Source organism: Rhinolophus ferrumequinum, chromosome 6 (assembly GCF_004115265.2).
Source record: "Rhinolophus ferrumequinum isolate MPI-CBG mRhiFer1 chromosome 6, mRhiFer1_v1.p, whole genome shotgun sequence".
NCBI classification, from domain to species: Eukaryota; Metazoa; Chordata; class Mammalia; order Chiroptera; family Rhinolophidae; genus Rhinolophus; species Rhinolophus ferrumequinum.
Genome location: NC_046289.1, coordinates 8,916,483 through 8,933,695, shown reverse-complemented (window position 1 = coordinate 8,933,695; position 17,213 = coordinate 8,916,483). Strand labels below are relative to the sequence as shown.

At 33.9% G+C, this 17,213-nt stretch overlaps 1 protein-coding gene across 7 annotated transcripts in view; it reads left to right on the top strand.

Moving 5' to 3' along the window:
• Nucleotides 1–17,213, top strand: part of PPP4R4 (protein phosphatase 4 regulatory subunit 4) — a 99,678-nt gene that overhangs the window by 24,619 nt on the left and 57,846 nt on the right. For 5 of the 7 annotated variants that reach the window (XM_033109270.1, XM_033109269.1, XM_033109272.1 and 2 more), the window contains exon 3: nucleotides 10,593–10,695. The exons of the other annotated variants lie outside the window; for them this stretch is intronic. In XM_033109270.1, coding sequence (XP_032965161.1) covers nucleotides 10,593–10,695 — 103 coding nt within the window. The remainder of the gene's footprint in view (nucleotides 1–10,592; nucleotides 10,696–17,213) is intronic. 7 annotated transcript variants of the gene reach the window in all.

Here is a 17,213-nt window from a genome sequence, read left to right as displayed (position 1 = left end):
CCTGCTAAGCAGTAATACCCAACACACCACCCAAATAGATCCATTTTCCTCATGGGTGGGAGAAGGGCCAGACAAAAAGCAAATTTACTTTCTATAATTTATGTTTCATAGAGATTCTGGTGATTACAATTTAGCTTCACTTTCTTTTATATTTTTTCATGCCCTGTTTACAGTAAGCAGTGCCACCTAAAGATTATTTTCTTTTCTAATATTGCTGTCAAAGTTGAATGGCAATCTGATTTTGTTTCTGTAATTCACTCATTTTGCTTGGATGCCCAAAGGATTTTTCTTTTTCTTTAAAAGTCCAGCAATATATCTCAGTGTTGCTTATGCTGGATTGATTTTTCTCAGGTATATGGTGTGCTCTTATGAATCTTTTTTTTTCAATTCAAGAATTTTTTTTTTTAATAAGTTTTTTTTCAGGGTTTCTTTGCTTTGGTTTTCTTCTTTAGGGACTTCTCTTAAAGTATGTCGGATCTTCTTTGCCTGTCTTATGTATCACTTTCTTTCAGTTTTTTTTTCCTTTCTCTCAAATCTTTTTAATTTTTTTAATTTAAAATTTTTTCTCTTTTCACCTTTTTTTCTTAATGCATTATTTTCTTAATGCATTTTTCTTAATGCATCATTCAGCCTTATGTTTTTTCTAGTTTAGTCTTTTCTGAAATATTTTTTTCTAGTTCTTTCCTGAGTTCTTTCACCTTGTGTTTTTCCTGAGTTCTGTCACATTATTTTTCAGTTTTCATAATTATGATTCGTGTGCTTTTCCCCATATCTTATACATTTTCTTAATTCTTTTTTTTTTTTTTTGGCTTTTGGAGAAATAGGTTATTGTTATTTGTTTTGTGGGCATCTGTTTTTCATTGTCTTTAAGACTATTATTTCAGTCCTTATTCTCTTTTTAAAAATAACTACATATGGAATTTGATCATGATCCTTATGTATTTCTCATTTTTATGTGAAATTAGTTTCGTAAAGCTTAGAGGCAGGTGTGGTTCAGGATAGCTTTTCTAATTTCAGAATTCTAGATTCCCCTCCTTTTTTTTGTCATGTCAAAAAATGGGATGCCTTACTTTCTGAGGTTTGTTGGTTCTGTTTCTCGATAGTACCTTTGTTTGGACCTTCTCTTTCAGTTGTGTTCTGTTGTTTCTGTGCTGCTCAGTTTGAAATCTATTTCCTAGAATTTGTCTTCAATGTGGACTTTTGTTCTAGATGTTTTGAGAGTGCATGGGGATTAGACTACTTCAGCCGCTTCAGATATTACTATGGATTCATCGAACTCCTCAGCTATTGGAGTGTATAAAATCATTCACAGTGTTAGCTGCTATCCATACATGAATACAGTTTGGGTTTGTGTTGGAAATCTTATCATTTAGTTATGCTATAGATGTCATGCATGATTTTTAAATTTTACTCTCCTAATTGTTCTGTTTTTATGGGGAATTCAGGAATTTTCAAAAAATTTGTTCACTGCTTCCATCTTCCTAGATGCCCTTCTACCAGTCTTCCTTTTTGTATTTATATACTTTATTTGGCACAAATTTATTGAAGTATTATTGATGTACAATGAACTGCACATATTGAAAATGGCCTGATGAGTTTGAAATACGTATATGCCATTGAAACCCTCATGTGACCAAGATAATAAATGTATTCATTACCCCTGAAAGTTTTCTCAGGCCCCCTTCTAATTCCAACTTTATTTTTACCCCCTCATTCTTAGGCAACAACTGATCTGCTTTCTGTCATTACAGTTTAGTTTGCATTCTCTGTAATTTTACATAAATGGAATCATACAGTAGTATGTATTCTTTTTAGTATGGCCTCTCTCATTCAGCATAATTATTTTAAAATTCATCCATGTTGTGTATATCAACAGTTCATTTCTTTTTATTGCTAATAATAATCTACTGTATGAATATATCACAATTTGATTATCTATCTGCCTGTTAGTGAATATTTGCGTTGTTTACAGTTTTTGTCTATTACAAAGAGAGCTGTGATGAATATTTGTGTTCAGGTATTTCTGTGGAGATATATATATATATATATGTATATATATATATATATATATATATATATATATATATATATATATGTGTTTTTAATTTCTCTTGGGTAGATATATAAGAGTGGAATGTCTGAGTTGTTTGGTAGGTGTATGTGTGACCTTTTAAGACATTGTCAAACTTTTCCAAAGGGGTTGTACCATTTTACATTCCCACCATGGTGTGGGAATGTGCTGCCTCACCTTTGCCAACATTTGGTACGTTCAGTCTTTATAAATGTTAGTCATTCTAGTGGATAAGTAGTGGTTTCTTATTGGGGTTACACTTTGACTAACTAATGATTAATTTTGTTTAGCATCTTTTTCATGTGTTTATTTGCCATTTGCATGTTTGCTTTGATGGAAGTTTTGAAATCTTTTCTCCATTTATTATTGGGCATTATTATTATTTGGTTTGAGTTCCTTGTATGTTCTAGATACAAGTTGTTTGTTAGATATATGTCTTGCAAGTATTACATACCAGTCTATGGCTTGCCTTTTCATTTTTTGTAACAGTCCCTTTGAAAAACAAATGTTTTTAATTTTAAGTTCATTTTGTTGGTGTTTTCTTTTATGATTTATACCTTTTGTGTCCTGTTTAAGAAATATTTGTGAAACCCAAAGTCATTAAGATTTTCTGCTAAGATTTTCCTTTAGAAGTTTTATAATGTTGGTTCTTACTTTCAGGCCTGTGATCCACTTTGAGTTAATTTTTGTGTGTGTTTCAGGTGGGGAGAGAGCCATTGTGTTTTGCATATGATTATCCATTTGTTCCAGCACCATTTGTTGAAAAGATGATCATTTCCACATTGAATTGTCACCTTTGTCAAAAATTAATTGCCCATTTATGTTTGGGTTGATTTCTGCACTCTCTATTCTCTTTATTCTTTTGCATTGATCTATATACTAGTGCCTATCGTAGACCAGTGCCATGCTATCTTGTTTATTGTAGCCTTATAAAAAAGTATTGAAACCAGATAGTATTAGCCCTGCAACTTTATTCTTTTTCAAATTCATTTTGGCTATTCTAAATTCTTTGCATTTCCATATAACTTTAGAATAAGCTTGTTTATTTCTGCAAAAAGCCTGCTGGGATTTAGATTCAGATCATGTTGAATACTTCAATTTGGAAAATCGACATCTTTACAGCATTGGGTCTTTAATCCTTGAGTGCTAAATCTCTCCCCATGTATTCAGGTTTCTTTATTTCTTTCAACATGTTCTGCAACTTTTGGTCTACAGATCTTGCACGTCTTTTACCAAATTTTCCAAATGTATTTCATATTCTTATGTTAATGTAAATTGAATTGCTATTTAAATTATTATTTATGATTTTTCTTTCCTACTCTATAGAAATACAGTTGACTTTTATATATTGACCTTGTATCCTGCCATTCTGCTTGATTCACTTATTAGTTCTACTAGCTATTTTGTACAGTACATTTTAATTTCTTCCTTTCCAGTCCATAAGCCTTTATTTCTTTTTATTGCCTATTGCAGTGGCTCAAACCACCGACACAGTGTTGATGTAAGTGTAACAGTGACAAGGGAGAAAGGATTCATTCTTTTTTTTTTTTTTTTTAAATTACAGCTTACTGGGGATATGGTTCTGGAGATTAAGAGACATAGAAAACATTCATTCTTCCACCTTTAAGTACAATGTTAGCTGTAAGTTTTTCATAGATGCCCGTTATCTGGTTGAAAAAGTTCCCTTCTGTTTCTAGTTTATTGAGAGTTTGAACTCATGAATGAATGTTGGGTTTGTCAGATTTCTACATCTGTCTGTTGAGACATTCATATGTGTTTTTAAAAAATCTGTAATATTGATTGATTTTAAAAAAAAACTTAACCTTTTTATGTTGAGGTAATTATAGACTCACATGTAGTTGTAAGAAGTGATACAGATACGTACCCATGTGCCCTTTCCCCAGCTTCCCCTGTGGTAACATCTGGAGAAACTATGGTTCCATATCGTAGGCAAGATACCGACATTGATAAAATCAAGACAGGTAAATTTCCATTACCCAGGACCCCTCATGTTACACTTTTGTAGTCGCATCTGTTTCCTTCTTCCCCACCCAGTCTTTAACTCCTGGAAATCATGTAATTTGTTCTCCGTTTGTATAATTTTGTCATTTCAAGAATGTTATATAAATGGAATCATACAGTCTGTAACATTTGGGGTTGGCTTTTTCCACACAGCATAATTCTCTGGAGATTCATCAGGTTTTATGGCATCTAGCAATTCTTTGTTCCTTTCTTTTTGCTGAGTGTCACTCCAAGATGTGGATACCACAGTTTGTTTAACGATTCACTCATTTAAGGGTATATAGGTTGTTTGTGTTTTGGCTCAAATAAAGCTGTTATAAATATTCATCCATAGGTTTCTTTTTTTGTGAACACAAGCTTTCATTTATTTGGGATAAATGCCCAAGACTGCAATTGTTTGGTTGTATATTGTTGCATGTTTAGTTTTTTAAGAAACTGCCAAATTGCTTTCTAGAGTGGCTGTTCCAGGCTACATTCCCACCAGCAAAGAATGAGTGATCCAGTTTCTTTGCATTTGGTGATATTATTTTTTATTTTAGCCATTCCAATCAGTGTAGTGATATCTCATTGTGGTTTTAGTTTACATTTACCTAATGGTTAATGATGTTGAATACCTTTTCATTTGCTTATTTACAGTCTCTATATCCTTTATGGTAAAATACCTTTTGCCCATTTTCCAATTGGTTTGTACGCTTATACTATTGAGTTTTGAGAGTTTTAATTTTGTTTTTTTATTTAATTTTATTTTTTTTAACATTTTTTTATTAGTTTCAGGTGCACAAAACAATGTAATGAGAGTTTTTATTTTTTAATATCTTAGATCCTAACCCTTGGTCAAACATGTGGTTTGCAAATATTTTTTCCCAGCTTGTGGGTTGTTTTTTTCATCCTCTTAACAGTCTTTTCACGGTGCAAAAGTTTTTAATTTTGATGAAGTCCAATTTGTCAATTTTTTCTTCAGACTTTTGGTCAAATATGAGAACTCTTTGTTTAGCTCTAGATCTAGAAGATTTTCTCCTATATTTTTTTCTAAAAGTTTTATAGTTTTAGGTTTTAGGAAGATGTAAGTCTGTAATTCATTTTGAGTTAATGTGAGACTTAGGTCAAGGTTTTCTGTTTGTTTGTTTTCTGTTTGTTGAGATCATGTAGAATCATGTTTTTTAACTATTGGTGTCCAGTTGCTCCAGCACCTTTGGCTGAAGAGACTGTATTTCCTTCACTGAGTTGCCTTTGTACTTCTGTCAAATATCAGTTGGGCATATTTGTGGAGGTCTATTTCTGAGTTCTCTCTTCTGTTCCAGTGATTTATGTGTCTATCCCTCTGCCAATACTATGCAGTCTTGGTTATTGTAGCGATATAATGTCTTAAAATTGAGCAGACAGGTTCATCCCACTATATTCTCTTTTTTAAAAATTGTTTTTAGCTCTTCTAATTTTGTTTCCATATAAGTTTTAGAAAAATACTGTCTATGTCTCTGTCATGCAGGGGAACCTACTCACTGCACCATTTGTCATGCAGGGAGTCACGCGGGGTAGCATGCGGGGCCTCTGCTCCCGCTCCCCACACAAGAATGCAGGACATGGTGAGGCCAAAAAGGAACACCCACGGAGCCATAGGTAGGGGAGTCACACCACTATAGTCTCGCCAGCGGCTGGGTTGGAGACACAGGAAGCAGGAGCCACACAATCTGCAGCCTGCCGTCTGCTTTTCTGCCAACCGACCGACCCCCTTGGCTAACTGCAATCCGCTCTTGCAGGCTCAGCCACCATCTTCTTGCTAGCCCCCATTTTCTGCTAGCCTAGCCACAGCAATTATATTAGTGGCCAGTAGCTCACTGGTTACAGCTGACGGCCAACTAGCCACAGCTGATGGCCATCCAGTCACAGTTGATGGCCCTTTACTAGCTGAGCCAGCACCTTTCCATGTGAGGCCGAGAGCCTGGAAACTGCACTCCTGGCTCTGTCCCCACAGTCTCCCAGAAATCTTACTGGGATTTTGATAAGAATTGTGTTAAACCTGTACACTGATTTGGGAGAATTGACATCTTTACATAGCGTATTACGTCTCTAATTATTTAGATCTTTGAATTCTTGCATTAACATTGTGTAGTTTTCAACATATAAGTCTTGTACTTTTGCTAGTATTTTATTTTTTGAGTGATTGTAAATGGTATTGTATTTTTAATTTCAGTGTTTATGTGTTGGATTTTGTCAAATGTTTTTTCCGCATTGATTCATATGATCATGTCATATTCTTCTTCTTTAATCTGTTAATATGATGGATTACACTGGTTTTGAATATTGAACCAGGTTGGCATTCCTGAAGTAAGTCCCATTTGTTCATGGATAATTCTTCCTTTTATATATTATTACTGTATTTTATTTGCTAATGTTTTAAGGATTTTACATCTATATTCATGAGAGATTTTCTTTTATAGGTTTCTTTGTTTTTTTGTTTTTGCCTCGTTTTGATATTGATGTAATGTCAGGTTCATAAAATGATTTAGGAAATGTTCTCATCTGCTCGGGTTTTTGGAAGAGATCATGTAGAATGGTGTTAATTCTTCATTAAATGCTTGGTAGAATTCTCCAGTGAAACTATCTGGGCTTGGAGATATTATTTTAGGAATTTTAAAATATGAATTCAACATCCTTAATAGTTGTATGTGTATTCAAATGATGTGTTTCATATTGGGTGAGTTGTAGCAGTTTGTGTTTTGTGAGGAGTTGGTCCATTTTGTCCAAGTAGTCAGATTTGTATGTAAAGTTATTTGTAGCATTCTCTTATTATCTTGTGATGTCTGCAGGATCTGTAGTGATAGCCTCTCTTTCAACCCTGATGTTGGTAATTTGTGTCTTTCGTTTTTTGTCAGTCTATCTAGAGGTTCGTCAACTTTATTGATCCTTTAAAAGAACCAGGTCTTTGTTTTATTTCTCTATTGTTTTGTTTTTATTTAATTAATTTCTGCTCTTTATTATTGCCTTTTTCTGCTTGCATTGTGATTATTTGTTCTTCTAGGTTCTTGAGGTGGAAGGTTGAATTATTGAAGTTTTTCCCTTTTTGTAATGGGGAAACTTAGTGTTACACATTTCTGTGCACTACTTCATCTGTGTCCCACAAATTGTGATATGTTGTATTTCATTTTTATTCAGTTCAGTGTATTGTTAAAGTTTTCATTGGGATTTCTTGTTTGACCCATAGATTATGTAGCAATGTGTTTTTTGGTTTCCAAGAATTTGGAGATTTTTCGGTTATTTTTCTATTATAGATTTTAAGCTTAATTCCAGTGTGGTCAGAGAAAGCTTTATATGATTTTAATTTTTAAAAATTGAATGAGGATTGTTTTATGGCCCAGGATGTGGTCTTTCTTGATGTTTCTTTGGGCACTTGAAAGAATGTGTATGCTGCTGTTGTTGGATGGAGTGTTCTGTCGATATTAATTAGATCTTGTTGGTTGATAGTATAGTTGAATTGTTCCATATCCTTGATTTTCTGTCTAATTGTTCCATCATTTGTTGACAGAGAGGTGTCCAAATCTCTGCCTGTGTATTTGTCTGTTTCTCCTTTGAATTTTGTCAGTTTTTGTTTCACATATTTTGTAACTCTGGTGTATACACAGTTAGGATTGCTATGTCTTCTTGGTGGATTACTTCTTTTACTATTGTATAAAATCCCTGTCTGTCTCTGGTGATTTTCTTTTCTCTGAGGTCTACTTTATCTGATACTAAGATATAGCCACTCTTGCTTTCTCTTGATTCACAATTCTATAATGTATCATTTTCTGTTCTTTACTTTCAATCTGCTGATATTGTTATATCTGAAATTAGTTTATTATAGGCTGCAATTAGTTGAGTTACTCGTATGTTTTTAATCTATTCCACCAATCTCTGTCTTTTAACTGATATATTTAGACTATTTCCATTTAATGTAATTATTGGTATACGGGGCTTAAATCTGCCATTTCATTCTTTTTTGTTTGCCATTTGTTCTTGTTTTGTTTCATCCATGCAGTGTTTTTGTCTTCACATCTGTGATGTATTAGAGATCACATATGTTTTTCCTAATTGCAAAGTTAGTGAATAGAATTCATTGAATGTTCAATGTTAAATATTACTGACATCAATTCATCCAGTGAGCCATCCATTCATACACCCTTTTAAAAGACATTTACTGACCTTGTACTCTGGGCCAGGCATTGTCATGTGAAACAGTACTTTTTCAGATATTTCTCTTCTCTCTCACTTCTTTAGCAGTGTATTTGTTTCTACAGGCTGCTGTAGTAAATTGCCATGAACTGGATGGCTTAAAATAGCAGATTTTATTTTATTACAGTTCAGGAGGCCAGAAGTCTGAAATCAGTATTACTGAATCAAAATCAAAGTGTAAGCAGGGCTCTAGGAGAGAATCTTTGCCTCCTCCAGCTTCTGCTGGTTGTCAGCATTCTCTGACTTGTGGCAGCATCACTCCAATGTCTGCTCTGCGCTCAAGTTGCTTTCTGTTCTGTTGGTTTTCTCCTCCGAGTATCTCTTAAGGACACTTGTTATTGGGTTTATAGCCTACGTAGATAATCCAGAATGATTGCTTTATCTCAAGATCTTTTTCAAATTAAGATAACATTCATAGGTTCCAGAATTAGAATGTAGACATTTATTGGGGCTGCCATTCAACCCAGTACAAGTACCATATCGCCCTGAAAATAAGACCTAGCCAGACCATCAGCTCTAATGCATCTTTTGGAACAAAAATTAATATAAGACCCAGTATTATATTATATTATATCATATTGTATTATATCATATTATATTAAAAAGACCTGGTCTTATATTATGTAAGACCCAGTCTTATATTGTATTAAAATAAGACCGGGTCTTATATTAATTTTTGCTCCAAAAGACGCGTTAGAGCTGATGGTCTGGCTAGGTCTTATATTTGGGGAAACATGGTAGTATTTTTATATGCAATTTTAATTTCCATGTTGATTTTCTCTCCATCTTGGTATGGGTCCCATATTTCAGTCCCTTCTCCTTTCCCTCTTGATTTTGTCTTTTAAAGTATTTATTTAGAGAGTGGTGAGAATAGTGGAATGATTGTGCTGACCTGTATTTCACAGCTTACTGTACCACAAAAGAGAAAAAGCCTTTCTTCACAGCAGGGCAGCTTCGATTAGAATCAGAATATGCTTCTTATTAACAGAACTTATAAGACTCTGAAGCAAATAAATGTAATGCTTAAAGAAACTTCAAACAAGCAAACATGTTAAGGTGTTACACATATATAGTGATAAATAGTTCCATTTGAAGAGCTAAGTAAAAATAATTTTAATTAAGATAAATACTATGGCATTAGTAATTAACATTTAAATTGGGGTATCAGTTAAGAATAGGTGGACTTTCCCTCTGAGAAGGTACCATATTTACTAGTTACACACACACACACACACACACACACCGGGGGTGCCAAAAAAATGTATACACATGACTTGTATTCATCTTTTGTTATTGGTATATATTGAGTATTACAATTTTAATACAGTGTTTTCCTTTCTTAAAATGTGCGTATACATTTTTTTTGGCATCCTCTGTATGTATGCATACGGGGGTGCCAAAAAAATATATACAAGTGCACACTTTGGTCAGCATTGCTCAAGCAGTAGTTCGCCATAATCAGAAGTGTCTGGACGCTGATGGTTACCACTTTGAGCACCTCTTGTAATTGCAGAAGTCAGATGTGACTTGTATTCATCTTTTGTTATCGGTATATATTGAGTATTACAATTTTAATACAGTTTTCCTTTCTTTTAATAAACAAACAATTGTTTTGCATGGAAATGTTTTTTTCTGAAGAATCTGAACACCTTTTTAAGGTGTTTGGATCACTAGAGTATCACTGACATTATTTTGGTAAAGCCTTAGTGACCTAATGAATGTTATGTCAAAAAGGTACTGTATAAATATACCCTACTGACCTTTAAAAATTTTGAGTTTATCTTTAAAAAGTTTCTGGCAACCATAGAATTATTCTATTGCTACAGGTAATTTCATTGTACCAGAAGGAAGTTGTTGTATGATCTGTGTAGTTGATTTTGTTGCTTTCCCTGCTGCTGTTACGGTTATTAATATTTTACCATAATGAAATTTTACCATTCATATTTTTATAAAGTACAGCAAATTGACAGGTCACAGAAAAAAATGAGATAGAATTTTAAAGTAAGTATTTAATAATAGACTTCAAGACTTTGAGACTTGAGATATGTATATAGATAATCTTGTTTCAGCATAAGCATAATTAATATTTTCATGCATTTGTTATAAGATTTAGTTAATGAAATTTCAGTTGTGGTTTTTTTGATATCAAAGTGATATATTTAAAGTTTAAACTTCATCAAAGTCTGCTTATGATTAAAAACAGTCATTTTCAAATTAACCCCTACATTTTATAATCATAAACCAGGAATTCAGCTTATATTTACAAATTTTAAATTTGTGTTTTCTTTGTAAGTGCTGGTCAAGATATCCAAGGAACAAGTGTGATTGCAAATCTTCCGTATTTGATGCGACAGAATCCTGCTGAGACACTGCGGAGAGTCTTGCCAAAAGTTAGAGTAAGTTGGTGCGAAATAAGATATGAATTTACCATTTTTTTCAAGAAGCATGTCGTCATTTCAGAGCTTTTGATGGCTGATCTTTTGTACTTAATCACCAAATGGAGGAAGCATTATGATACACATTTTGAATTTTGATGAAACTATGTAGGGAAATTAGCTCATGGAAATGGAGAAATGCAGGTCGTAAGCTGTAAAGATTTCTTTAGTCATTTTTCTGAGTAGACACATTTTAGCAAAGTTAGCTTTTCAGTAGCTTGGAAAAAATCTTAGTCTCACAGTCATAGCTATCTTATTTGGTATTCTGTCGACTTAAATCTATATTAATAGTATTCTGTCACATTGATTGTATAATTTAACTGATACTGCTAATAATGACCCTACGGTGACATCTAAAGAATCATCAAATAAAGATTGAATGGTGGTCATCACAATTTTAGTTCTATTTTTATTTTCTTGCTTCCTAAATTCTTCAGAATTAGCTTTCCTGCTTTAAACAACAGTATTTGATCTACTATAATGTTCTTTCCTTTATTTAATACTTGTTGATAGTATATGATATTAAATATTTAATAGATAATATTTATTATTTCTTTGTACCTGTGTGCAAAGGGCTGTTCTTTGTAAGACTTGAATGAACAAAACAGATGACAGTCTGTGTGTCCTTAGGGAGCTCGCTTACTAGTGGGCTCAGGGAGGTTACACGCTAATGGGAGCATGTTTGCTAACAGTGACTTTTGTTTGCTTTGGCTTTCTCTTTGGTTATAACTTTTTCATAGTTAAAAAGTTTATTTATACATGTCTACTGTAATTATCAGTGTGTCCTTGTGTTTTATTTTTAGGCATGTATAGCATGGTTGGTTCCAGTTACTGTGATTTAGATCAGAAATGTATCATGTTATTTTTACAAGATGCCTGCATTTCTATGTAGGCAATATGAATATTTTCGCAAATTAAAATGGTGAATTGAGATGTTTGTTTTAGCATTGCATGTGATTCAAAAGTGAGTCAAGCCTTTTCTTACCTATTTTTCTCAGAATCATGCCATAATTTCAATGGAGTTAAGTCTACACAGCCCAGGTTTAATTTTATATTCAACTTCAGTGATATTAACTGACCTAAGTTTATTAGCACGACACCGTAAGTGCCAGTTAAACAATAGTGGAAGGGTTAGGACTTCTTGACTACAGAGTTATTTGTATGTCAGCTAATTAGATTTAAAGCTAAAAATATGGAGCATGCTACACACTGTGTTGAACAGGCTAAATCTGGTCCATAGACAACATACCGAATGTCTCAAGTTTCACAAAGTAAAAATAAAAGATGAAGAATAGAGAGTAGTGACCTTCAAATTATTTTGAAAAAAGCCTTTTTCTAATGAGGATATTGTAGAGTCAAATAGTAAGTCCCGCAAATCTTAATTTCATGGGTATGTGTAAAGAATATTATACACGCATACATAGGGTATATTTATACAAAGAATCAAATGTATCTGCTGAAACTATATAACTGACTTATAAAGATATCATTTTAATAATCTTTTAAAGTAATAAAAATTAATCCATAATATTAAAAACTTACTGAATGAATGGGTACTATAAAGAAAATATATACTAATAAATATGTACTGAGAAAACCATTACTCAATGCTGAATGATTTCATTCATTTCTTGAGTTAATCAGCAAGCAGTTGTTTACTAGGACTCTCATTTACCTCGCCATGTACAAAAAAGACACAGAAAAGGTGGAAGATAGTCCCAAGTTGGATTCTATGTCAGGAAGGCCTAAAGCTATGGAAAAAAGTTAAAGAACAAGCAGAGTATTTAATTGTGTGATTCTGACATTGTGTAAAAATGCTGAAGAATTAAGCAACTGGGAAAGACTCAAGGGCGGCAATAATAATGTCTTTTATAGAGAGTTTACTATATAATGCAGGCAGCTAAACATTTAAGCAACCCCGTGTCAAATTGTAAGACCTACGTTTAAGTGTAGGTCACTTTCAAATCATTGTGTTCAGACATTGTTAAATTTATTGATACTCAGAGTTAGCACCTTCTTCAATTCTGCCTTACTTCCGTGAGTGGTTACTTTCAAGTGATAAAACCATGACATAAATCACACATAGCCACTTGATTTACTTTTGCTATGGTCACAATTTCTTAATTTTATGAAAAAGGAATCTTGCAATACAACTGAGCATTTAATAATAATGGCATTCTCATTCATTTGTAAGTATTTACTGAGTACCTCCCACGCGCCAGGCACTGTTCTAAGCACTGAGAATAGGGGTGAACAAAACAGAGAACTTGCCCTCAAGGAGGTGACAGTCTAGAGTGGGGAAAGAAACATAAACTAAGTAAGTGAGTGTACAGAACAGGATAAAGTGACGGGGGACCTGCTGTGCGTTGGGAGGGCACGGAAAACCTCTTTGAGGAGCTGAAAACTGAAGGAAAGGAGGAAGCAGACACTTGGGGGCAGGATGACTGGTTCCATGCAGAGAGAGCAGCAGATAGTCCCGAAGATGAAAGAGCTTGGTGCAATTGAAAGAGGCATGTACGGTTGGAAACCAGTGGTAGGGGAGGGTGTGATTTCAAAAGGTGTTAGAGTGAGAGTAAGTGACAGAGCATGAAGAGCTCTTCTTTCTTAGGCTGGTGGAAAACGACTGAAGGCTTTCAGCAGAGCAGTGACTTACCCCATTTATATTTTACAGCGATCATTTTGATAATTGTGTGGAGAGTGGATTGGACTGGGAGAATCAGGAAGCTACAGCCCGGGTCCTCATGATATTTGAAGGTGTCTTGGATTAGGGCAGCCAATTCAGAGAGTAGAGAGGAGTGGATGTACCTGAGTCACATTCATCGAGGTAGAATGAACAGACCTTCATAGTGGCTGGGATGTGGGAAGCGAGAGCTACTTTCCAGATTTCTGGCTTGAGCATCCAGATGGTTCTGCTGGTTTTGAGTATGTTGGTTGATAACGTTTATTAAATCCATGGAGAAAAATAGTTTGAGTACTTACCAGTACTAATCATTCTATGAGTGATTTACCTTTAGAGAATTTAAAGATATGAATGAACAATAGAAATTTTATGTAAGAAGCTGATCATCCCAAGATTCTTCCCACATTTATAGCAGTAGTATAAGCAACTTTTGAACTTACTACCTGTCTTTACCTTAAAGAACATCAAATAAAGTGAGGGTGGAGATTTTTCTGGCTTTAGGCATTTATAATATTTCACCAATGATATTTTTATTTTTCAATTTTTTTGTTTTATTATATTTGTATTTCATCCTTACAATAATATATTAACTGAAAAATTGCTTTTTAAAATAGGTTGCTATTTTCACTGTTTTAGAGATAAAGGAATTTGCGGTTAAAAATAAAATGGCAGGTACAGTTAGGATTAGCACTGAGCTAATCCATAGCATTTCTGCAATTTACTTTCTAAGTTTTATCTGAAGTAGACAATGAATAATAATGCAATTAGGTAAATCATCTTAAGTTTGAATTTAAATAAGAATCCAGAAAGGAAATATTTTGACTTTCAATTTAAATTCCCTAAATATGGAGACACTTTTAAGTATGGCTGTTGTATCCATGTTATATGATTTAACCTAGGGTATTCCTTTAAAAAAGAAATAAATTTTTTTGTGGTCTTTATTAAGTTTGAATTCTTTTCCACAGTGTATTAAATTGAAATCTTAGATGTTAGATTTCAATATTTGATTTGAAATTCTGGTTATATAGAAGCAAAAGAAATTTGATTGCCAAGATAAATTTCTAAAATACTGTGTTCCTTATAAAATTTAAAATGGTAATATTGGTGACTCCTTTGTAATGAAGTGCAAAAATAGTCTCCACCTGTTGAGTTGTTGAATCCTTTTAATTGTTTTTTTCATTTATTTTAGGAACCAAAATATATGGCATAAAATTACATAATAGAAAATCTACAATGTCAGAAACGGATAAAAATCACTGTAGCTAACATTCATTGAGGTCTTGCTATATGTCAGGCACTGTAGTCTGTCAAACATTTTATGTATTTTTTATCTCTTTGAATGCTCATAGCAGTTCTATAAGTTGAAAGAGGAAAAAACAAGTTAGTTGAGTAACTTGTCCAAAGTCACAAAGCTAGCAAGTGGTATAATCATTTTGAACAGGAGGTTTGAATCCTGAGTTGTCCTCCTAACTACTACACAAACTTTTCATTAGCCAATAATGATTGTAACAGATTTATAATGCATAATTTTACTTCTCAAGCCTAGTCAGCTCTTGTCTGGTTACTACAGCAGTCTCCTCACTGGACCTAGTGCTTCTACTTTGCCCCCTCGAGCTCTCTCTGCAGGGAGATCATTTATTTATTTATTTGGGAACAATCTACAATATACATTCTTTTACAAATAAAATTGTACAACATGATGATTTAATGTATATATATATACACACACACACACACACATACATATGTGTGTGTGTATATATGTGTGTGTGTGTATATATATATATATATATATACACACATACACACATTGTGAAATGATTATCACAATTAAGTTAATTAATGCTTTGATCATCTCACATACCTATTTCCCCGGAAATAAGACCTAGTCAGACAATCAACTCTAAAGCGTCTTTTGGAGCAAAAATTAGTATAAGACCCGGGTCTTATATTAATTTTTGCTCCAAAAGACTCATTAGAGCTGACTGTCCGGCTAGGTCTTATTTTCGGGGAAACATGGTAGTTACTTTTTATTCTTCAGAGAGATCTTTTAAAAGCATCAATCCCATCTCGATGTCTTCATGAAGATTACTTAAGAGATGTGATAGGCAGAGTTATGGCCTCCCAAAGATATCAGGTCCTCATCTCTGGAACCTAGAAATGTCACCTTATTTGGAAAAGTTTTTGCAGTTGTGGTTAAGCATGTTGCAATAGGGAGATTATCCTGGATTTTCCAGGTGGACCTGAAATCCCGTGTCTCCTTCTAAGAGGAAAGAAGAGAGAGATTTGGCACAGACATAGAGGAGAGGGCCATGTGAAGAGGGAGGCAGAGATTGGGGTGACGCAGCTACAAGCCAAGGAATGCCAGCAGCCCCTGGAAGCTAGAAGAGGCAAAGAACAGATTTTATCCTAGCGCCTCCGGAGGGAGTGTGGCTTTGCCAACTCTTTGATTTGGGCTGAGTGCTACTGATTTAGGACTTATGGTGTCTAGAACAGAGAGAATACATTTCTGTTATTTTAAGCACTCATTTTGTGGTCATTTACTGCCTGCAGCCACAGAAAACTAATACAAGAGTCTTCCCATTTCAGATAGAATAAAATTCCTTGCCATGCCCCGAAATGACCCGTCTAGCTTTCTGACCTCATCACCTACCGTTCTTTCCCCCATCTTCCATAAGGGCAGACTCTTTGTCAGTCTGGTATACCACAGTAGCCCCAGAACCTGGCACAGTACTTGGCAAACAGTAAGCACTCAAAAATTATTTTGAAATGAGCATTGATTAAACTTAATATTCTGAGACAGTAAGTGTCTATCTGAAAGACCAGTGATACCTTGGCCTGATCGACTGATGGCATTCTTGGATGAGCAGTAAAAACAGGACATCAGCGGGGTGATAGAATGCTGGTCTGTGCTCCTAGAGAGACCTTTGGGGAGGAGTGGGAGAAAGATAGACAATGGGGAAAGGATAAAAGTCACATGATTAATCGATATGAAATTTGATCATTTGAGATCAGTAGATGGTGGTGTACCAATCTTCTGATTCTGAAAGGATTCATTCATTCAATGTATATTAATTTTGTATGACTTTCTTTTCATTTATAGAAATAATAGAACAATATCATGCATTTCTCCTAATGTGATTTTATTAGAGTATTTTGCATCTACTGAATATAGGTAGATGTTTTTTTAGAAGCTCTAATTTTTCAGATTTTTATAGAAAGGATTTACTGTGTAAATAATGATATCTGTGAATAAAAAGCTTAACTTGACTTATTCTTTAAGTCCTATTTCAAGTGGTACAGATACGTGGATAAGCAGTAATAACATGAGGGACTGTTACTGTGGGCCAGGCACTGTGCTTAATGCTATAGATACATCCTTTTAAAGTCTTTATAACAATTCCACATGATGTATTTATTGTTATTTTACAGTTGAGAAAATCCAGACCTAAAAAATTCAATGTTTGACTATGAATACTTTTGGGGAGGTTTCTAGGAAGAATGGAATTATACAATTTATTCTTACAGTTCACCAAGAATACTAAGAAATAGCCTTAAAGGAATTAAATAGCACAAGCAGGTGATGCAGATTGCTTTTTTCTTTTGTTTGCTGCTCAAAAATAAAAGTACCTGTCTTTTTCACCATAGGTGATGTTTTCTGAGATAAGTTAAAAGTTAAACTCTGAGAAAAGCAAAAGGATTTTGTAAAAGAAACACATTTACAATAAACAGAACATGATGTCTCAGACACCCCATAGGTTATACAAAGCCCACAGTGGAGTACAGTATTCTATTGACA